The sequence below is a fragment of the Ambystoma mexicanum genome, chromosome 14 (assembly GCF_040938575.1).
Source record: "Ambystoma mexicanum isolate Mex_15411 chromosome 14, UKY_AmexF1_1, whole genome shotgun sequence".
Classification (NCBI taxonomy): Eukaryota; Metazoa; Chordata; class Amphibia; order Caudata; family Ambystomatidae; genus Ambystoma; species Ambystoma mexicanum.
Genome location: NC_090940.1, coordinates 210,497,195 through 210,520,606, shown reverse-complemented (window position 1 = coordinate 210,520,606; position 23,412 = coordinate 210,497,195). Strand labels below are relative to the sequence as shown.

Genomic DNA, 23,412 nt, shown 5'->3' with positions numbered 1-23,412 from the left:
TAGTCAAGATAGCACTATGCGGCGCCGCCTTCCACCCCCTTTCGGAGCTAGGTTCCCGTCACTTTTATCTCTTATTCACCTCTTAATCCTAATGGCCATATGCAAAGAAAAAGCAAGGAAAATTTTAGGATGATCCTTAGTAGATCTGCGTACCCCCTCTTCGTTCCCTGTCCTACACTTCTTCCCCCACTCCCTTTACAATCGCTCGCACTCAGTACTCACGTGCCCGTCTTGAACCGATAGTCTCCGAAACTGGGTCCGTCCAGGCAGTGTCGCCGTCAGCTCAACAGTCAGCCCCGGCTCCGGCGAGCGGTACTCAAAGGGGATTTTTCAACCGGGATCCCGTACCCTCTCTCTTTTGAGTGCGCACTTCTTAGTGTACCGGTCGCCGTTGGCGGGCAGCCTCCCGGAGCCGGCTCACCGTGCGTATCCCTTTTCGACCTGAGATTCACGTGCCAAAAGGGGACGGTAATGTTAGGTCGGGAAATAATAATAATAATAATAATAATCACGCTCTCGGGGTCACCACTGAAGGCAAGCGTCCCCAGCCAGCACGATCCTCCCCACAATGAGAGACAATGAAGGACTCTCCCAAATCGGGAATAAGGCCAAGACAGAGTGCGGGTGAGCTTAAATGGGAGTTTATCAATGAGATTATGGCATGCAAAGAACTCTGCAAACTCCGAGAGCGCTCTGTCTGACAATAGCAAAGACAGGCGTATATATTTACAAAAAACGTCATAAGAACCTACACACTATAGGGGGCACAAGTTCGATGGGATTGGGTGGCGATGACTAACTATAGGTGCTGCTGTGATGCGGTTGGCTTTGGCTGGAAGACGTCACTGGTCATCCTCGTGGGTTGGGCTGGGCCTGGCAGGTTGGCTGAGTTCATCCTGGCGGTGTTGTTGTGCCATCGCGGCCAGTGTCAGAGATGAATGTCTTTTCCTGACTTATTGCCCTAGGCCATGCACACCGCAGTCATTCAGTCATTTCAATATTATCTTCTTTAGTAAATCTTCCAATAGGTTATTCTACAGGTTAATGCAACACAGGAGGAATGTACCTTGTGAGGGGTCTGGCGGTAATACGTCAGGACATGGTTACCAGTGTCCTGTTGACCGGGGCCATAGGTCGAGGTGCTAAGCTTCAGGGCCTGGGACAGGTGGTACAGGTCTTTCTGTCTTGTTAGAAGTTGTTATAGATGTGCCGCTGTGTGTTGTCAAAGTTTTGGGTGTCCTGATTGCACAGGGCCATAGGTCTAAGATGATCCGGTGGGTTATGGGGTTTACGAGGGGGCGCCTTTGGAAGTGTGTTCAGGCAGAGGTTTACTGCTGTGCTGTAAATAATGCAGGTGGCGGCCCGTGGCCTTGGGTGCTGCAGAGGGGGCTACAAATCTTTGAAGCGGCTCCAGTCTGGTTGGGGGAGGCGGAGTAGCGCAGCGCGGGCCTCTGCTCTCCTGTCTTGGCAGCCTTCGCAGGGTGGGAGGGGGAATGGCCTTGCATGCATTTCACAAAGGTATCTCCCTCGTGTGTTGCCGATTTTAGGTAAAAACATCACAAACATTTGAACACTCTATAATACTTATTCAAATCATTTTGAAACATGCATTTAAACTTTGCTGGATGTGTCTCGATTATACCCAGTCTGAGCACCTTATTCATACACTATGTTTTAACAACTACAGTATTTAGTTATATGCATATACATTTGCAGTAAGTGAGGTAGTATTGGGGTTGGTGGAGTACATAGAAAGTAACTCGCCACTGTACGTGGCGGAGGTGGCACGTGAGGGGCTTAGACATACACGTGTGACGAGTGCATTCTCGCACACTCTTCACATGTGCCCGTGGTATGGTTACATTCGTTTTCTTGTGTACCCTAGCAGCATCAGTTCAGTTGTGGCGCGGGACCGCGGGGCGTGGGGCTTTCGATGATACTTATGAAGAATAATCCCCCGGAAATGCTTTTATCATTTGCACACCACTGCAGGGGTGTGGGTCCTTCACGGCTGGTGTCATGTACGATAATTACACAATTTCACAGGTTTCTTTAGTAAGAGTGGTTGTATGGAGAGGATACATGTGTTAAAAGTGGTTTCTTACATTCATATTTGGGTACCTGTCTGCTTTCAGCAGATGACCATTCTACAGATCTTCCCATCGCCCAGGCCTTGCTGACCGGGTCATTGTGGGAGCAGTGATACACTGCGGAAGGTGAACTGTTACAATGTTAATGTATTACGCTAGTTCATGCCCGTCTTGTTCGTGGGAACGGGCTTGCAGCGGATCTACCATGGTGCTGCGGAGACAGGGAGGACTGAAACTTTCTGAAGGTGGGGGCCGCGCTACAGCGCGCTGAGCTCACACCATCTTTAGCAGACAAAAATGGTTTCTGAGGCCTACCTAAATTTAATACGTGCGGGCAATGTCTTCAGCAGGTGAGCCATCCACCACCTGGGCCCTGGTGGTAAGGAGGGGACGCCCGATGAGCCATGGCCCTCATCTGGGGTGGAGATGCAGGCCAGGGGGGGTCCCTTGGACCACCCCTCCCCTACAAATGCGAAAACCCTTGAAACCTTTGAAATTCAGTGAAAAAACAAACTTTAGTTAAGGCATATGATAAAGATATTCTATGGGTTAGCTTGGATCACCTCTAGACCCATAGAATATCTTCCTCATATGTCTTGAAACTGAGCCAGAGACTTTTTCACACCAAGGTGTAGTAAGCACTAATATCATATTAAATGGGATACGTGATGTTCTCATTGATATTATCTGTGATGCCATCAACGTGCTTTCGTTTCATGGGATGCCATTGATGACATCATCAGGAATTTCATCAGTGATGTCATCATTGTGCTTGTACACTGCTCACTGTGGGGGTTAGACTTTAAGTGCCGTAGCTTCCAGCACCTTCAGATGTTTAGGGATTGTGTTGCGTTAAATTGGATCCTTACAGTCTCTTCAACAAAAGATGTTTCCATTCATTTGTTCCAGTGAGACGATTGCTCTCAACTGTGTCCTAACTAAAGTATTTTCACGGATAAATATAAACTGTAAGAAAATCACCACAAGATGCATAGATGACGCGACACAAGTGGGATTGTTGTTTATAGTTGGGTCTCAACAAAGAAAATTAAACAAACAAGAACCAAGTCTCTCACAATCTGTGTGATATTGTCTCGCCTTGTCCACTGGCGTTGTGCATTTTCGAACCTTCGTTCTGACCACGTTCCTCACAGTTGATCAGTCTTTCTCTGTGCGCTAATCCTCCTTTACCCATCTACATCATGTAACACATTTACCTACCACATTCTTGTTTCCTGACTCTGTCATTGGCACATGAGGTTCTGTCCTATCCTAGTTACTGCCTTTTCTCACAGGTAGAAGCCAAATCATCTCTCGATCTACCCACTGACGCCCATCTCTAATCCAAACCACAAGACCTGAGGCTTAACCAAGAATCCACAAGGATATCCATCTTAGTAGTGGTTCCAGTTGTGGTGACTCTGTCACTGTTTTTTCCTACTAGTAGCACAGTGTCCTGGACTAGATGTAGAGACAGCGAGATTGTCTCTGGTAGCATGAAGGTAACCAAAGGTTTTTGATCTTCAACCAACAGTTCTGTGTTGGCCCTAGCCCCTCTGCTCTACTCATCCTGAAATGTAGAGGTGTCATCCCCACTGCCGGGTCTACTCCTCTGTGCTTCCTGTTGCGGTCCCTTTCCTCCTCCAGCACACTGCATTTTTCCACTGCTGTGTGTTCAAATCTAGGTGCATTCTCCCACTGCTGTGTGTTTCAAATTTTGGTGCTCTTCCCACTGCTGTGTTTCTCTGGTTGTTTGTATTTTGCCTGACTGTGCGAGTTGGCCTAATATTGCATTTCGCCGGATTGTGCTGGTTGGCCTAGAACTGCATGTCGCATGATTGAGTAGGTTGGCCTAGGTTTGCATCTTGCACGACTGTGCTGGTCAGCCTGCGACTGCGTTTCTTTAGCCTGATTGAGTGGAGTAGCCTAATATTGCATTTGGCCTTATTGTGCAAGGTAGCCTAAAACTGCTTCTCGCCTGAGTGGACTGCAGATAGAGCTGAGTTCAGACTAGACTTAGAGGTTCATCACACAACAGACGCCTATAAAGGGGAGCATAGCTAATTCGGTAGGCACAGGAAGGCAATTGGGCAGAGGGAGGCCTCTTCAACCCCATGGACACTCGCACATACCTCCCAGTACCCTGACTCCCTGCTCAGCACCTACAACACTGGAATGCAGCTATCCCCCACGATACATTCGATCTGGCTGTACACAATAATTATATACCACCTTGCATACAGCAACAACCTTTAGAATGCAGCTATCCCCCCATGATAAATTCGGCCTAGCTGCACACATAATCTTACATACTAGCACCACCTCCTCTAAAATGCAGCTACCCCCACGACAATTCTACCTAACTGCACACATACGATCTGTCTCGCATACCCTACATACTACTTCCAGCATTGGAATGCAGGTATCCACCATGAAAAATGTGGTCTAGCTGCACACATAGAGTGCACACAGGCACTATTTACTGCTCTGATTGTCTCCACTGACCTGGACTCCGGTCACTGAGGGCGTTCAACCTACAGTGCGTTGAGACCATACCAATGGTGAAAGGCTCTATACAAATGCCCATTAACATAACATAACCTTGGGCCTACCCGCCCTTAACTATGAAATTGCTGTCGCTCTTACCTTTGATTGTTTGTACCTTTTCTTCTGCTACTTATGTTACCACTTCCTCCCTCAATCTCACCATCTCCTCTGATGTTACCATCTCCTTCTTCTCCTTCTCTGATCTCACCACCTCCTCCTCCTTGTCATCATATTTTTAGCCACAACATGTGCTAACTGCCCCCACTTTCTGACTGGAACTGGATTTTTATAGTGTGCTCCTTCTTTCCCCTGACTGGATCAGTCACTGGTGAGGATCTCCACCTGTGACTGAGAATGCAGTCAGGGCTGTGATTGGCTGGCCTCTCTGTGGACACCTGTGGTTGCTTTAAGTTCAAGAGATTGGGTCTTTTCTGTATTTGAGACACTTACCACCTTGGGTTTTACTTCCTCCTTCCTGATTTTCTCAGGTGTTTTCTGGGTCACGCTGAGCTCTCTGGCATTTCCAGTGTGTGGTCTACCAGCTGGGAACACATTAGGCAAGCTTAAGAGACATTCTGTTTTACCAGGCGAGTGGGGAATGAGCACTATGTGTCCCTGCCAGGCGAATCTCTTGCCTGCCTTGGTACACTTTCGGCTGGCGGTTTCCTCCCTGCACTGATCTGTCAGCCTTTAAGGCAGTTACAAACCTGCCTTGCTGTATGTGGAGTCCTGCAGAGTTCACACTGCTCTATGTGAGCTGTTGAAGACATTTTGTTTGGTGGCTCACTGTAGCAGTCCACCTTTTATCCAAGTCACCACATTGCCTTTGCCCAGAGCCAGGTAACAGACTTCATCACAATACATAATTCTATGTGTTATTGGCTAACTTAATGTATTATTGGACATAACGGCCTAATGAGGTTGAGCAAAACTATTGGAATGATCAGCTAATATCTCAGCCCATGAAGTGCACAAACTGCAAACACCTTGCTTGCAAAGGTTTTTATAAAGCGCTCTTCAAAACAGAGCAGATTAGAAAGAAGCAGCAATTCTTCAGCCAGCATGATTATTATGGAGCTACTGTACAAAAGTGAACATATTAAAATATAATTTGCAATAAATATTTGAAACATAGTGCAGAAGAATGGCATACAAACACAAATCATATTATCTTGTATGTTGACGTCTTTTGAAAAAAATGTGTTACCCAATTCAGACATACTTCTTGTTTGTCACAAGGTTATGGTGAATCAACAGGTGATCCAAGCGAAGAGGGTTTGACGACTGATGCCGTGCACCTGTATGAATGGGTTAAGGAACGCAAAAGAAAAGGCCCAGTCTGCTTCTGGGGGCACTCCCTCGGGTCGGGGTAAGTTTGATTTACTTCAATATGTGCTAGATATAAATACTATTTGAGTTATTCAGTTTTGTTTGAAAAAAGCCCAGGGACAGTTTCAGAAAGACATTTCTCACAAATGAATCTTGATCTTATTAGTGGTCAGTATGGGGAGTGCGCCTTTCAACACAGCCTTGCCATCATTTCTCAGAGTACGTTGTAAAGGGTGGCCTATTTTCGCTCAGCTTCCTAAAGCAGATGAAACCATGTTATTGGCCTACTAATCATCTGCCCTAATGATGGGCATTCTTATTATCTCACCTTGATCGCTCCCAATTGTTCTTGCTATGTCTTCCTAAATCTATTACATTTTAAAAGGTGATGTAGAGTTGTGAATGAGAGGACGAAACAGTGTATCTGTATAAAAGCATTATAAAGAAACATTGATGGATCAGAGACCAAAGGATTTACAGGTATCCCCATTATCATTCAGCAACATGTCTGGAGTGCCCAATATGAGTGTCCGGTGTATTGCATGTCCCAGAATGTTGTATGCTATGCATGTTTATGCTGGGATGTTCAATGTGCCCCTACGTGCCACCTTGATACTAAGAGGTGCAGAAATATAAGAATGTCAAATTATGGTATGTCTTTATAGTGGCCATTCACATGAAATCCCAGACTTGGAATACAATATAAGGACTGCCCAGATGGTGGCATAGAATGCTTTTAAGGCGTGTGACCATAAAAGTGATGGGTTGAAGGTTTTGAATGAATCTGTACCACTGGCGTTGCTCTGGGCAACCTTCTACACCACCGTTTTTTAGCCCGTCTGCACCATTGCAAAAGGGGTCCCGCCATATGCAAATCAGTTGGGTACTGCCACCAATGGTAGCAGCCCAGCCAGAACTGCTAGGCCAAGAACCCCTCTGCACGGAAACACAAGCAACCCCAGACATGTTTTGGCCTTGTTGGGCCTCTTCAATGAGGTGCAGCTTGGTTCCCTATGGCGCAGCGAGCAAGGGACCCACGTCTGCTACATTATATGCCCAAGCAGAAGTTCCTTGGGAACAACTTGCCATGACTAAACGAGAATACTGACAAACTGTTGGAAGGTTGGCGGGGGCAAATAAGAAGGAATTTGTTCTTTCAATGCAGCAGTGATAATTTGCCAAGGTTGTGGAATCTACGTCAGAGTAAGCCAGCAGCAGATGGTTGCTGAAAGCAGGACGTTGTAACCTATCAATTTGCACCAAGTTCCCTTACAAGTCCCCATACCACTATCTTGATCTTTAGCAGAATAGCTCAGACACATACCAAAAATGCCAAAAATCGCTATTGCTTGTGTTATAATGTTCCTAAGGCTCCCAGCCTGGAAGTCCTAGCTATTGAAGGAATAGCTAAATCTTCAGGCCTTTCCAAAACTTTAGGTGGTATTCAAAAGCCATGAAGCTTTACAAAAGAGTTTAGTCACAATAGAGCCTGAATAGGGAGGGCTCTCCCACCAATATATGCCCACTTCGGTGTAGCTGTTGCAGGGAGGATGCCATCAAACAAGCATAGATGTCTAGTGGGTATGTGTGCAGTAAAGATGTGCCTCACAAATTGATGGTCTTTGACTTGGATAGCATGATGGACCATAAAGCAAAGATTTACATTTTCTACTGCTGACCATCCGATTCTGAAAAACCGTTCAGTGAGCTAACATCCCTCTTCATACATTTGTGTGCCCCCTGCAGTTACAAGTTTGGCTCTTAAAAGGGCTGACATAGTCCCAGGTTCTTTCGAAGATGATGTATTTAATCAGATGATAACACTGTTAATTACAGTACTTATATTTGGGAGGGATTCAGCTTGAAGTGCTACATATAATCCTATTAATATTATCTATTTTTATTTTATTTTATTGCAGTGATCTGAGTGAAGAGTTTGTAATCTTAATTGCATTTTTGGCAGTTTCATTTTGTTATCCCTGTAGATTACACTCATAGAGAATGAAAGGTTTAGACTGTTAGCATAGTGCAATTAATATGTGCCCTAACTGCCAGACCCTGGTTGTGTAAAATGTCACATTTGGCACAGAAATCACTCTGGTTCGTAGAGACATATCAAGGGTTTTTAATGTCTTTGTGGTGCTTGGAGCTGTCCCTCTCTCTGCTATAGATTTGACCCTCCTCCATAACTCAGACGTCATTAACCCCAGGTTAGTGCTATTAAATGTTGACCCCTCCTGTCTACAAGCTGTCTTATTATTATTATTATGGTATTTATTGTGTGCGGACCTAGCTTTGAGAAGCAGCACTGCACTTTACAAAGCTATACAACAATACAGATACACAACAGAGTGTTTTACAGCGATATACAACAGTACAGATGCATAACGGAGTACTTTTCAGAGGCTACAAACAGAACAGATATACAGTAGGAGGTAGGATACAGAGGGGCACACAGGAGGGATACAGCTGTACCGGGTGGCGTGGAGGAGAGGTAGCGCCGTCTAGTGAGTCAGGTGGCATGGGGGCGACATGATGGCCTAGGTGTTGAGGAGGAGAAACTCTTTGAAGAGGTGGGTCTAGTTCTTTTCTGAATTGTAGGAGCGTGGGGGCGAGTCTGATGCTGACGGGAAGGAGGTTCCGTAGTCTCGGGGTGTTGGCAGAAAATGCTTGGTTTCTGGTCCTTTCCTTTTTGCAGCGGCAGATTTCAAGTCTGCATGCATCCTGGCTCATGGTGGTGCGCTGTCTGACATATCCCATCCTTGTCGCCACTTGTAGTATTCCCTGTCCACACACATATTCAGGAAACATTAAGTACTCTGGAGACCTGGCAAGTGTGATTTGAAGTAAGTTTTATTAAGTTACAGGGATTGGAGAGGAAGGGGAATGGGAGCTATGGTGAATGCATCTTTCCAGGTTATCTGTCCCATCCTGTGTCCCAACCGTCCTTTGTAGAACCCTGGGTGACATGGGGTTCTACACAGCTAACATTCCATGGCTTGCATATATTTCACTTGAGGGCGACCGCCTTATAGAGGATGCAGTAAGACTCGAAGGTGATTTGTGCATGCAGTGGGATCCAGTGAATGTCGACAAGGGCTGGGGTGAGGTGGTTGTATCTGTGTAGACCCTTGATGAGGCATGCAGCCACATGTAGAACACTTCTCAGGGACACAAGGGAGGATGCAGATGGTAAACTAATTTTCTGGCTATCTAATATCCCTCAGGGAGTTCCCAACTGTCTCTACTCTATTGAATGGCTAGTGTTCTACCTGGAATTTGGATAGTGCCCATGCACTTACTGTGGTTTGATTCATGCTGTTCTGATATGCCCAGTCTCACCTCTCACTCTCTACTCTGGCTACTTCACTCTCTCTCCTCTCTCCTTTCTTGACATCCTCTGAATGTTTCACTCCTGATCATGCCTCTGCCCTTTCATGTTACTTTATCTCCCACTCCACACTACTGATCCTCCTCAATGCTAGAACTCCCCACCTACACACTACACCCTCCCTTCCTCAGTACTACTTCTCCCCTCCTCCACTCTACTACTCCCCTCCTAAACAATACTCCTCCACTGCTTCAGACTAGTAAAACACCCTCCTTGCACCCTGTACCATTTAATTAACATTCAATCCTTACACTAACCTCTCTGCTCACTTACCACGCAAACACGCACACTTGCACTGTCGAGCCACTTTCACTCCTAAGCCAATACTTCACAAGCTGCACATATCTCATCCACAAGCCGCCGCTCCCTCTTACCTCCTGCTGTTCTCTTAGTCATCCTCCACCTATGACCTCACCTCCTGAATAAACCTGCACATCCCGCTTTCTGTCACCTGCTTACATAGCCTTTTCCTCTTTGAGGATTGGACAACTTTTCCTGTCTTCCCCCACCGGGCACATGCTTTTGCAATGAAAGATCATAAGAAGTTGGTTAACACTGCCCACTTTCTCTGCACAGGCTGATTGCATATCAAAGATGGTGGTGCAGGAAGTCCAGTGTTCAATTTTGTGTTCCGGGGCTCGTTCCCGTAGGGTGTCCTGGTAAGTTTGGGAATGGTTGATTCCATTAACACCTTTTGATCTCTGGCACCTGGACATGTAATGCGGGTTCGCCAGCGGGCTTTGCTGGCCTCGTGATGTGGGTCTCCATGCTGCGTTTGTGGGTGACTGCAACTGGTCTCTCTCTATATTGGTGGTGCGCTGCTGCACTCCGGTCTCTGCAAGACTTTGGTTTCTTCTTGCAGCTTTTCCTCTGTCTTTCTGCTACGTGTGTGGAGCACTGATGCTGAGTCCCTTGATTGGCATTTGCTGTTGGCTTTCTGCATCAGGCCACTTGTCTCTGAAAAGGAAAAGCAACACTGAGCAGTATCTGAAACATGAGGCAAGGCTGAAGATAAGGGGCTGTATACAAACATACTGGCACGGGGGCAGGAAGTGGGGGATTCTCTGCTGCCACTGTTCACCTCAGGGGTAGGACTGGCTCTGTATTTCTCCCTGGTAGGCCTTGTTGCTGGCCTTGTCACAAAAGATAGGTAAGGAAAGTTAACTTGGAGAGTCTTCAAATAAAAGCTGCCTGTTTTATCAGCAATACCACCTGTGGAACAAGGTGGATTCAAAGCCAAGCCCAGGTATGGTGCTGTGATGAATCCTGCGGAGTCATCACTGAACCCCAGCCTAAAATCTCCTCCCAAGTGACCAAGGGGAATCAGCGGCTACCTGATCCTGACCCTGGGAGTGGCATCATGAGGGTGGACTACATGGGAGGAGGTGGCTCTCTGCGTAAAGTGGTGACTCCCTTAGGAGACACGTTGTTCCTCTTTCTGTGAGGATGAAGACCCTATGATCCCTAAATTCAGGATGGCATGCTGTCACTGTGCAAATCCTTCCCCAGCTTCAGTCCCAAGAAAAGTATATGAGAAACCACAGAACCAGAATAAGTGTTCCACCTTAGGAACCTATGGGTCACATCTAGTGCCCCTTGACTTTAATGGTTCTGCCGTGGAGAAAAGTGTTAACCCCAAGGTCACTGCATATACCATTCACAGAACATCTCCTGTCTCTAATGATGTCTCACTCCCATTATAAGTAATTGGAGATGAAGCCTGTGCCTCCCACAGGATGTTCCTTTTGTGGTAATGATGTGTGAGCTGCCAAACCCATCACGTGGGCGAGCTCCAGGATCATTTCTTTTCGGGCCTGTTCTAAGTACCCTGTCAAGCGGAACTGTAGCAGCCTCGTCGCCTGCAATTAAGTCTGAAAAGATATGATTTGCAGTCTCTTTCAAATAATTTTCAGAATATTTTGTATCCGTTTGTCAGAGCATCTGGATCTACTCTCACGGTCCTCACACTGTAGTAGAAGGTTGTGTGTGAGCCTGGCCAACACCTCTAGGGCGATATCAGACTGTTTGCTCTCCTGTGTCAATTCCTGGATTGCCCGCTCATTGGTGTCTACACGCTCCCCAAGGGAAGATATGTCTTGACTGCCTAATTTCCGTAGTAGTGGAAGTAAACTGCACCTGAAATGAAGCAAGAAACTTATCCTGGAATTCCTGGAAAGTAGTTGCAAAGTCCTCCTTGGAGGCAGCCATTTCTGGATTGAGGCTGCTAGGCTCTTCGCCGGGGTTAGCTGCAGGTGTGTTTCAGTCTAAGAGTGTCCCCTGGCCCACTGCCCACAGGCTTTGTAGCAGATTTGTCCAAGTTTGAGGAGCTTGGGAACACCCAGCCTGTGTAATCTTCTTTCTCCCCCTCTGCATGAGATGCGCAGGATACTGTATTGGTTTTCCCCTATTTGTTCTGTAACGATTCTGTGGAGACTGGAAACCCCCACCAAGTGAAAGGCGATCCGCTGCAAGTTATCCTGGCGGCAAAGGGATGCCTAGCGTCTTTCCTCCTTGGGTATTTACCAGGAATTATGCTGGGTCAATGGCAGGTGCTTTATATTTGTGATCGCTGGCCCTTCAATTATCCCTCATGTTGATGGAGCTGAGTCTGAAGGCTGTGATTGTGTTTATGCATCCCCTCCACTCTGCTCACCATCTAGGAGGGATCCCCTGGCTGGCTAAAATATTTACTCAAAGATTGAGCCGGTCGCAGCTATTAAAATCGCCTGGTCGCGGTGGGCGGGCAATGCCCTGCTGAAATACCAGTGTTTAAGCTCCAAGTCTGTGCTCCAAGGCCCACCTACTGGTCCATGGAGCCCCACAGTTGGGGAGAGACGTTGTTGGCACCACCTTCACGGGTTGGTACGCAATCCTGCAGGCCACACCCTACCAAAGGGCTAGCCTTCCTGCAGTGCACTTGTCTCACCGTAGCAGTTTTGGTGGTAAAGCGCCGCAATTCCAGAGTGCCTGGGCTCTCCTCTGGCGGAAGCCATGGTTCAATGTTATCATTAGGGGAGGGGGCTTCCTTAATTCGAGCTGCATGCGACAGAGCACTCTCACGCATTTCCTTGAGGGGTGGCGGCCATCTTGGAATCGTTATTGACTATTTTCAGTAACTATTATATCAAGTCCATTGTGTGAACTACATCATGCTGATTAACAACACAATTTGTCTAAACTTGACATGTTTACAATATTGTTTAGAGTAATGAGCATCTTCTCGACAAAAGAAAAATTATAATCATTCACTCAAAAAGTTTTAGCTCAATAACAGCGATAAAATTAATCAGTTAGCCAGGATCCACATTCACATTGATGTAATGAATAAAATAACATTAGACTTAATCAAAATCAGCAGGTTAAAAAGTTAACATTGACAGTAGCTTATCCAATATTGCGGTTGAGAGCCGTGACCCTATTTGCTTCCCTGATGGTACATGCGATGACGGTACATGCCATTTATTTATTTATTTATCTATTGCTTGTTAGGTGCTTATGCAATAGGAAAATAAAGTTTCAAAGTGCCCACAGGGCAAGGGAGGGAGCAGGAGTGGGAAATACAATAAATTGAAATACATATAAAACACAATGTTTAAGAGCTGTGAAGGAAAAGAGGACAGACCTTCTGAGTATTCAGAACGTGCAAGTGCAGCAAGGAAGAGGGCAAGGGGGTAAGTGCTGAGGAATCTGAGCTCATGGGTGAGCCACACCTGAAATGCTAGGAATTTATTTATTTATTAACATTTATAAAGCGCACATCAGCCCTTAGGCATCGTGGTGCTGTTGCAGTAAACATGTCTGGTTACATATTGTATAACAGTTACAGAGGTGTGCAGTGGCATTCTTAGGTACAAACAGAATGGCGTGTTATACAACCTTAGTTACAGGGGATCCGGGTGTAGGTGTATGTGATGTGGGTGAAGTGTCAGTTGAAGAGTGTCGTTTTGAGGCTTTTTATCGGAAAGTGGTGAGGGAGGTTTCCGCTCGAAGAGCGTTGTGCAGCACGTTCCATAATTTGGGAGCTAGGTGAGGGAAGCCTAGACCTCCTGCTTTGATTCTTTTGATGGGCGAAATGTGCAGTTGGTTTGTGTGCTGTGTTCGTCTGGGCCGTGTGGAGATGTCTCTGCTGATGGTTTTGGATAGGTTAGGGGGGTGCAGAGAGGCTGAGGCATTTGTGCGTTAAGGTGAGGGTCTTGAATGTAATTCTTTCCTTAACTGGGAGCCAGTGGGCGTCTCGTCTAGCTTGTGTGATGTGATCTCTTTTGTGGATGGTGAGTGCTGCTCTGAGTGCATTGTTCTGTACTGTTTGGTGCCCGTTTATGTTTTTAGCTGAGATGCCTACAAGGAGAGCGTTACAATAGTCAAGCTAGGCACCAATGGTAGCCCTTGCAATAGAGAGACAGTTTTGGCTAGAGAGGAATGGTGTGATGGCATTCATAAGTTTGGTGGTCTGGGCGGAGGCAGAGGCGATGGCGCTAACCTGTCTGTTCATGGATAAGGTGGAGTCAAGATAGACCCTGAGGGTCTTTACTGTTGGGGATGCTGTGATGATGCTTTTGTCGATGAGGAGGTTTTTGTATTTAGGGCCCAATTTGTTCAGGGTTTCTTTTGGGCCGAAGAGGATGATCTCTGTTTTTTCTCCGTTAAGGCATAGTCCATTGGCTGCCATCCAGGCTTGGATGGTGGTGTATATTTGTAGAAGGGCTGCCGAGTCCTGGTTGTACGAGCCAGAGAGGGGGGAGGAGAACATGTGTATCATCGGCATAGTTTGTGTATGCTATGCCGAAGGAGTCCAGACAGTGGTCGAAGTGTAAGAAAAGAAGTAGTGGAGCTATGTTCCCTACAGGCCTGCCCAGTCCCTCACAAACCCCATCGCCCTGCCCCATCCCACACACAATACATACCCCAAACCACATTTGCCTTCAGTTTAAGGGAATGTTCAGTGCAGTGCACTGAAAGTGCAAGTTACAACCTCTTCCTACACTGCTATCTTAAAATGAAACCGTTCCGGAACGGTTTCTTTTTAAAATAAAAGTATAGGAGCTGTAAAACTTAATTAAAAAAATAAAAGTATAGGAGCACCGCTCCCGTCCGCTCCCGCTCACTTCGACCACTGAGTCCAGATTGTCAAAAAGGGGCTTGGTGAACAGATTGTAGAGGGTGGGTGCTGTGCATGATCCGGGCGGCACGCCACAGTGGATAAAGGTGGGGGCAGCGTTGGCAGAATCTGAAAAAACTTTCATGGCTCTGCATTCTAGAAATAAGGTTATCCAGGAGGTGGCCTTTGTAGAGAAGTGGGCTGCGTTGGTAAGGTGGGAAGTGAGCGTTTTGTGATCGACGAGGTCGAACGCTGCTGAGAGGTCTAATAGCAATAGGAGGGCTGGCTTACCTTTGTCCGTTATTTTAGTAATTTGTTTTTTTAGGTCAAAGAGAGGAGTTTCGGTATCATGGCCTTTGCGGAATCTGGATTGTCTTTTGCCTAGGATGGAGTTGGACTCAAGGAAGTGCTGGATTTGATTGTGGGTGGCTTTATGCAGGATTTTTAGAAGGAAAGGGACGGTGGTGATAGGTCGGTAGTTGTTCGAGGAGGATGGGTCAAGGGAGGGTTTCTTGAGAAGGGGGCGGACCCAAGCTTCTTTTCGACTGTGTGGGACGGTGCTTGATGTGAATGAGGCGTTGATGAAAGCGGTGATGAGAGGGGCCAGGGAATCAGCACATTCTATGATGATGCTGGGTGGGCAGATGTCCCCCTTGCATGTGGATGGTTTGAGGGATTGGACGAGATCAGTGACCTCTGCAAATGAGACATCTCTAAAAGCAAAGGGAGGGTGGGGGGCTTGGGCGTAGGTGAGGTGGGTGTGTTGGGAGGGTCAGTGTTGGATATGGGTAGGGCATTGCGTTGTGCTTGTATTTTGTCATGGAGAAGAGAAATTTTGTTAAGTAGTGCTGCCTGAATACTGATACACCAGGCTTCATCTTTAATGATTTTGTCAGGACTGGGTGGAGGAGAGGTGAGGTCCTTGAAGATAGAAAACAGTTCCCTGGATTTGGAGTTGGCTTTGGCGGTTTGGGTGTTGATGGTGTTGGATTTTGCATGGAAGATGGCTGTTTTGTATTGTTTAGAGATCTTTTTGTTGAGTGCTACACGGCCTGGAGCTGCAAGGGTGTAGGTGCGAGCCTCCAGGGCGGAGGGTGTAAGTGCAAATGCAGAGGATAGACAGGTGCTAGGCCGATTGGGTGTCGGAGGTGTACTGGGGCCCCAAGCCACCAATCGCAGCAACTGTGGGATTAGCAGGGGAGAGAAGAAGGGAAGGAGGACGTAAAGAGGAGAGTCTTAAGGAGCTTCCGGAATTTAAGCAGATCCTGCTCAAGACACAGAGGGAGGGGGAGGCTGTTCCATAGGAGGGAGCCAGCTGAGGAAAGCGAACAATGACCTGCCCCCTGTTTAGCAATGTGCTTTACACACAGAGTTGGAGCCAGAAGAGCGTAGTATTTAGTAAAATAAAGTTCAGGATAAGTGTGGTCCAGGGCCACAAACCATCTTGGTGGTGATGCAGAGGGATTTGAATTTAATCCGTGCTGAGACCGGGAGCCAGTGAAGACTTTTTTGTTTTTAAATTCGATTTTATTGGTTTTTATGAATACACGTCACAAAATAATTTCAAGCAAGGAAAGTTGGAGATTCTTTAAATTAACATTTAGCTGAAATTTACATTCAGTCGAACAACTTTGAACTGCACGTTTTTCAGTGTGACAATCTCCCGTGGACATCTCCACATATCGCCTCGATACACCTGGCATATGTTTGTTTATGGAAGTCCATCCATGTCGCCTCGCAACACGCACGTGGCTCTTCCTTGTAGGGATGCTGTTATTTTCTCCATGACGCATATATTTGATGCTACATTAACCCATTTGTTCATACTCGGGACAATGCTGGACTTTCATTGCTAATAGGGCATGGGCTGCCAGTAGCAGCTGAGGATCCAGGCCCCTGATCCTTATCCATTCGTCCTCACACCTTTCAAAACCGAACAAAATAAGATAGGGGTCCGCAGTTCTGTGGACGCCGTCCAGGTCTTTAATCCAGCCCAACACTTAATTCCAGTAAACCAGAATCCGGGAGCACCGCCACCACATATGCCAGTAATCGGCAATTTCGCCACATTCACGCCAGCATCGTGCGCTTGAAGATTGGGACATTTTAGAGAGCCTATGGGGGTTGTACTGCCAATGATGCAGTAATTTAATACTGTGTAGTTTATATTGACTCCATAGGGATGTTTGTGTGGCCGCTCTACAGGTCCGCTTCCACATGGATGGTTCAATATGTTCGCCAAGATCTCTTCCCCATCTATTCCTCGGTGGTTCAGTGGTCCCGTTCCCTGCGTCTATCAGTTCCTTGTACATGGCGGATATCAAGCCTTTCATCTATGTCCTAGAGTTCAATAACATTTCAAAGGGTTTAGGTCTCTCTGTAGCATATCTTTCCACTCTGCTCTTGTTAGAGTGCCCTTTATCTGCAGGAAATGGAAGTCGCTAATGTGCCTATATTCAGGACCTCTTCTAACTCCGGGAGTGTAATGAAGGAGTCACTCTTCAATAGTTGGCCCACCCTCTCAAGACCCGCTTGGTACCATGATTGAAATCTTTCAATGTTGGGGATGTGTTCTCCAATACCTGGGGACCAGAGGTGGCTCAGTGGGGATGGCCACGTGGAGATTCTCTGCATCCTTGCACCCTCCCTCCGGATTTCCCATATGGTCCCCAATATCGGGTGATGTTTAGATCTTTGCCCGCAACCATTCTGAAACTTTCGCTGGGGATAGGTAGTGGTTATCCATGGCAATCCATTGGGGTTCTTTGTGATTCCGTAGGTGAGGGATTAGGACTCGTAGTTGAGCTGCTTTGTAATATTTCTTACGGTCTGGGAGGCCTACCCCACACTTGTCTTTCGGTAAAGTCAGTGTATCATATGCTAGTCTCGCTTTTTTCCCTTGCCATAGGAACTTTACGATAGCTTTCTTGATTTCGTGAAAGAAGGAGGTCGGCATCCCTAGGGAGCATTTGGAAGGGGTACAGGAACCGGGGGAGACAGACCATTTTAATTGCATTAAGTCGTCCCAACCAGGATATTGTCAATTTGTCCCACTTAGTAAGGTCTGCATGGAACCAATGGAGGAGTGGAGGAAAGCTGGCTTCATATAGTCCGTCTATTTTTCTTGTGATTTGTATACCTAGGTATTTCAATTTGGAGTGTTCAATTGTGAGACCGAGTGGGGAGAATTTAGCCACATTAATCTCCACTGTGCCCTGTGTATTGCTCGCCGAGAGTGCACGGACAGTCATTAATCACCAGTGCAATTACGGAGCCAATACTTTAAACGCAGATAGACGACGCAATGACTTACAACCGCACACACTCTTAGAAAATAATGAGCACTTATACGGCTATTTATTCAAAGCTTGGAAGCAACAAGTGATAACACAGAAATAAATCACAGAAAAAACAGAGAATTCAAAAGAAAATACATCACCGTGGGCGTAACTGAATCCCTCATCTCGCCAGAAGCGGCTGGAAGACCCCGATAACAGCCAGGCCGAGAGCACAACAGCCCACAGGTATGCTGGACGGAAGCGTCCCCCCTCCGACTGAGGTCCCGTTTGACCTTTAAGGGGTTCCGCATATATGCACTCCTCAAAAAGGGATGGTAATTTCTCGAACATTCTGGCAACGCACTTGCGCATTGATGGGCAACCATTGGTTGCCAGCTGGGTCAACCGACAGTAACCTCAAGGAGCAAAGTGCTTCCCTCCTCTAAAAACAAGCGCCACGGAAAACAGTCCCATAACTCATAACAAGACATAACAAAGCCAGCTTTCCCAGCAGAATGTCCTTGACTGCATACCAGGTTTGGAAAGCATGTTTTCTTCAGCATAGTAAATCCAGCTCTCAGCAAAATGAGTACAGCTTTTCACTGCGGCATGAAGTAAATATCCATTATGGCTCTGAGTGCTCCCAGAATGCACTGCGCACCAGCGCCATGTTTTAGCTCAAGCATAACACCCTGTAAAGGGAACAAGATAGATTTTGCTTTACTAATCTTAAAGCCGGAGGGTACACCATAGTCATCGAGGAGGTGAATGGCTCTGGGAATTGATGTTCTAGGATTAGCTACATGAAGCAGTACGTCATCGCCATACATTGCCACCTTGTACTCAACAGCACACAGTCGTAATCCCTCTGACTGGGGGTCTTCTCTCAACTTTTGAGGCAAGGGCTCCATGCAAAGGGCAAAAAGAATAGCAGAGAGAGGGCATCCCTGCCTAGTGCCCCGTCCTAGTTGGAACCACCTTGAATACTGACCATTGACAAATATGGATGCTTTGGGAGATGTGTACACCGCCTGTGTTCCCCTTCTGAACCTTGAGCCTATCCCCACCTTACGTAGAACAGCCAATTAAAAAGCCTCATTCTACCCTATCAAAGGCCTTTTCTGCATCAATTGACAGCAGGAACGGGCCGTTAGACATGTTTTGGGATTCGTGGATAAAATGTAGAGTCTTTCTCATTGTGTCAGCCCCTTTTCTCCCGAGTATGAATCCCACATGGTCAGAGTGGATAAGTTGTGGCATGAGCGTCTCTAGTCTGGAGGCTAAGACCCACGTATGCATTTTGGCGTCTAGGTTGAGCAAGGATATTGGCCGATATGATCCGCATTTTTGGGGATCACAGTAATCAGAGCTCAGACAAAGGAGTCTGGGGCCCTACCTGACTCTAAGATCTCGTTAAAGAGTTCAGCCATGAACGGTACAAGGTGAGCACTGAAGGATAGCCGTCTTCCCCTGGGGATTTGCCTATAGTCAATCTTTTTATTGCATTTTGGATTTCCTGTTCGCTTATAGGGGAGTCTAAGAGCTGTGAGTCTGCGCTTGGTATCTTTGACATGTTGATCGAGGACAAGTAAGTTTCTGTGTTTGGTAGGTTCGCGTCTGTCTCCGAGGTGTAGAGTGTTTCATAAAAGGAGGCAAAGGCCTCCGGGATGGAGGGCATGGCTGTGGCCGGGGTGGGTCCTACCCCATCTATTTCCAGCAATTTCCGCTCTGCTTTGTTCCCGGAGCCTGACAGCTAACAGTGCATCGGCTTTGTCACCCTTTTCATAGAACTTCTGCTTCAGGAGCCGCAGCCTGTGCACAGTTTGATCATGCTCGAGGAGACGAAGTTCCTCCCGCTTCTGTTTTGCCTCATTGATTTTTTCAGGGTCGACTTTGTGATCTCTCCTGACTGCTTCATCTAATTGGGAAATCTCCTTCCTGAGTCTGTTCTCAATTAGTCTCCTTTCTCTCTTTTTACGGGACCCCTCTCTTCTGAGAACACCTCTCCATGTTGCCTTTCCCGCTTCCCACACTACTTGTTTGGTGACCTCTCCTGCATTGTTTAACTTAAGGTATTCGCTGATCTCTGTCTCTATCTCCGTATTAAAGACTGGGTCCTTCCAGAGGGCCTCGTTGCATCACCATTTACCCCCTGTGACTGGTAAGTCCTCCCATTGGGTGTCAGCCACGACCATATTGTGATCCGACCACGTGACCGGGGTGATCTTAGATTGTGTTGTGATGTTGTAGAGGTCTTTGGAAAAGTATATATAGTCAATCCGAGTAAAGGTGTTATGTGGGGAGGAATAAAAGGTGTAACCCCTCTCATTTGGGTGCTTCTCCCTCCAAGCATCAACCATACCATACACATCCATTATGTTAGCAAATTAACTACGCTCCTCCTTAGCTCGATCTGTTACCTCTGGGTTTCCCGACCTCCTGTCTATGGTAGGATCTGCCCAAAGGTTAAAGTCCCCTCCCAGAATTATATGCCCTGAGGCCTTGAGCATTATTTTGGGAATTGTTTTAGCAAGAAACCGAACCTGCCCTGTATTGGGGGAGTATATAGTAGCAATCGTCACATTTGCCTTCCCGATGAGGCCTGTGTCTTGATATTGGGCAAAATCTTCCTCGGGGCCAGCCCTTTGAGAGCAAAAATACCCAATTCAGCCCAAAATACAGGTTCTATTGTGCTGAGCAGTGATCTCATGCTAGTGACAAATGACACCCTCAAAGCTTTAGCATATTTATTCTAAGCAGTGAATTTCATATACATTTGGGATTCAAGTTAGAGAATATTACAAAGCATAAAACAAAGAGCAATGCAAAATATAGTGAAACATGGAACTTAGATAAACATAGAGAAACATAGAGAAATATAGAGAAACATAGAGAAACACAGTCTTACGTCCCTTTAAGCAGCACTGGGGAGACCTTGGGCCCTCATAAGCTAGCTGTAAACAAGCCCCGCTCAGAGGACAATGCTGAAGGACACCGTATGAGCCAATGCCGGGCACCTGTTTCTGCACGAATCAAGTCCACAGGCGATCTCCTCCTGATCCCATGTGTGCATGGATACTTTATAATCTCTTGCTGTCAGTCACCATGACGCATAGTTCCAGAACTTTCTCTGTGAGGCTGGTTCATGGAAAAAACCCAGCTCTCTCTGAGATGCTCCCTGCTCGCTCCTACCCCCTCCCTTGTTCCCATCTGCGCTGGCTGAGGAATGTCTTATCAGTACCTTCCCAGAGAAAAGGAAGATTAGCTTGGAGCCAGGGCTAACGTTAGTGAGGCTGAATATTCTAAGGGAAGCAGGGATGTATTAACCCCATCTGCAAGCTCTAAAAGGCATGCACTCATAGCTTAGTGTTTATAGCGCTTAAGACTGGCTATCTAAGCGCTATATAGGTGCCATGATGTTCCAAACACTCCAAAAACCTATTAGCTACATGGCTAGGGGCCCTCCCTGCCTGTACTACTGTCAGCATTTTTAGCACATACTTTGAATACACTATTGGCTTTCAGCGGCTAATGCTGTCATCTAAAGCCCTGATTGGCAAGGTTGCAATTTCGTGTATCACTACATTCCACCCCTATTCAACGTTTGTGCGACAAATGCTGACTAATACCTATCAACATAGTATTTAGTGCAGTGATAAAGACCTAGGGGCTTTGCAAGAGGTTTAAGCAAACTATCTTCTAGCGGTTAGTTAGCGTGGCATGCAAGGTAAAACACTACCTAAACAAAAATGTACACAAAGTGAACAGTGACATATACCCTTGCCAGAACCTGGCCTACACAAAAATACCTACGCCAAGTGAACATGGACATTTACTCTAGCCAAAACCTGGCCTACACAAAAATACCTAAATCAATTTTGTATAACTGATTGTCAGTTAAAAAGCAGCATGCAGTTAAAATGTCAAGGCAATCCAGTGTAGTCTAATCTACAATGCACTATTGCATTTATGTATGGTTACCAATTCTAAAACCTGGCAGCCTTTCACCCTAAGGGCCTACCCTCCCCCTGATCCCAGGGCATTCAAGCGTGACTATGGGCTGTGTGACTAGACACTTCCCCCAGGTAGGTGGAACCCAACCAGAAACCATCTAATTTCGTGAACAAGGTGAACCCATGGGCACCAGGTTGTCTAAATAAAAACAATTCTACTAATTTACATCAAAGCATGGCATGTGTTATTCATGCAATCAAAAGCAAGCAATTCAATCCATATGTATGCTGGTAACTGTAGCTCTGCGTGCCAGTGTGTGGAGGATGGTCGCCCCCACCCAGTAAAAAGCCAACACCTGCTGATTTAACAATGTTTGCCATACAATGCATTGTGTGTATTTAGCAGTCTTGTTGACCTGCCCTATGGCAGACAAAAATGTCTTCATGTCTAAAATTCTGTTATCTTCAATTGGCTGTCAATACTTGTAGCAGTGCTGGGCATATCAATGGGCCCCACTAGGCCAGAAGTTCTATAGCAGAGCTGGCATCAGAACCCATAGTGGCTAGCTTATAGTGCACAGTTTCTATGTCACAAGCATATAAAGCTCCTGCAATTAATGAATCTAGCTCCCTAGCTACACGCACTCTAGTGATGGGCCATAGAAATGGACTCCATTTGTAGCAGCTTGGTAGTACTAAGGAAACATTGCCTCATGATAAATCTATGTCTAAGTGTAGCACTGTAATAATGAAGGTGTGCATTACCAGTCTACAATTTACATGTTGTCTTACCACTGGAAAATCTAACAGGTTCACAGTGTCTACCTTCTGTGACTTGGAGAATACCCTTCTTCAAGTGGGATATCTACCATATACAATATTAACTTTAGCCACAAACACCATACTACTATCCGGCAGTGGCTGTTTCATCACACCATGGAAAAAATTCATTTAGTCAAGTTATAGTTCATTAAATCTTGGCGAGAACACTCGCTGCAGTTCTTGGTCAGAAAAACATCACATTAGACAAATTAAACAAATGGTATCCATTCAGTGACAAAAGATGCCTGACAATGTGCCAGGCCAGTACACTAGCAATTCCATGTGGATACTCATTTGTAGCGCTTTTCCAAAGAATTATTCCAAATGTTTACAATCAAAAGGTGACTCTTTGCATTAGTGTGCTGGAGACAGCTGTCCCCACAAAAACATGAAACTGGTTGGTTTAACAAAAAACCGTGTCACACTCTGTGTCATAAAATCAAACATCAAGTCAGTCATGGTTTCATTTACCTGCCTTAAGCTGGCTGTAAAAGTATCCAGTGTTTCAAAGATTACCATTTCAAATTATAGCTCATACACTTGGCAGCATTACTTCAATTAAGAATCTTAACCTACGCACAGGTGACTTTGATGTGCGCACTCATCTTATCTCAAAATAAATTACACTCCTGCTTGCATAATTCTGCTGCCCCAACAGTTCATAAATCATTCTCCTGCCTACGTGCAATGTAGAATATTTTTTTTTCAAAAAACAAAACATCTCTGGTTAAAGCCATTCAGTTGGAAGAGTAAAACCATTTGGTTTTTTCAGATTCATCTCAACAGTGCATTTAAAAACCATTTTTCAATGTGTTAGCATTCAATTGCTGTGTCACACAGCTGTATGTGGTGCCTGATGTTACAGTCCACAATTCATTGTCCATAGTCCTTTAAACAAGAAAGG

The 23,412-nt window shown here is 46.1% G+C and overlaps 1 protein-coding gene across 2 annotated transcripts in view; it reads left to right on the top strand.

The window, feature by feature from the left end:
* ABHD12B (abhydrolase domain containing 12B) overlaps positions 1–23,412 on the top strand; it is a 304,395-nt gene that overhangs the window by 186,800 nt on the left and 94,183 nt on the right. For both annotated transcript variants that reach the window (XM_069638955.1, XM_069638954.1), the window contains exon 7: positions 5,877–6,006. In XM_069638955.1, coding sequence (XP_069495056.1) covers positions 5,877–6,006 — 130 coding nt within the window. The remainder of the gene's footprint in view (positions 1–5,876; positions 6,007–23,412) is intronic.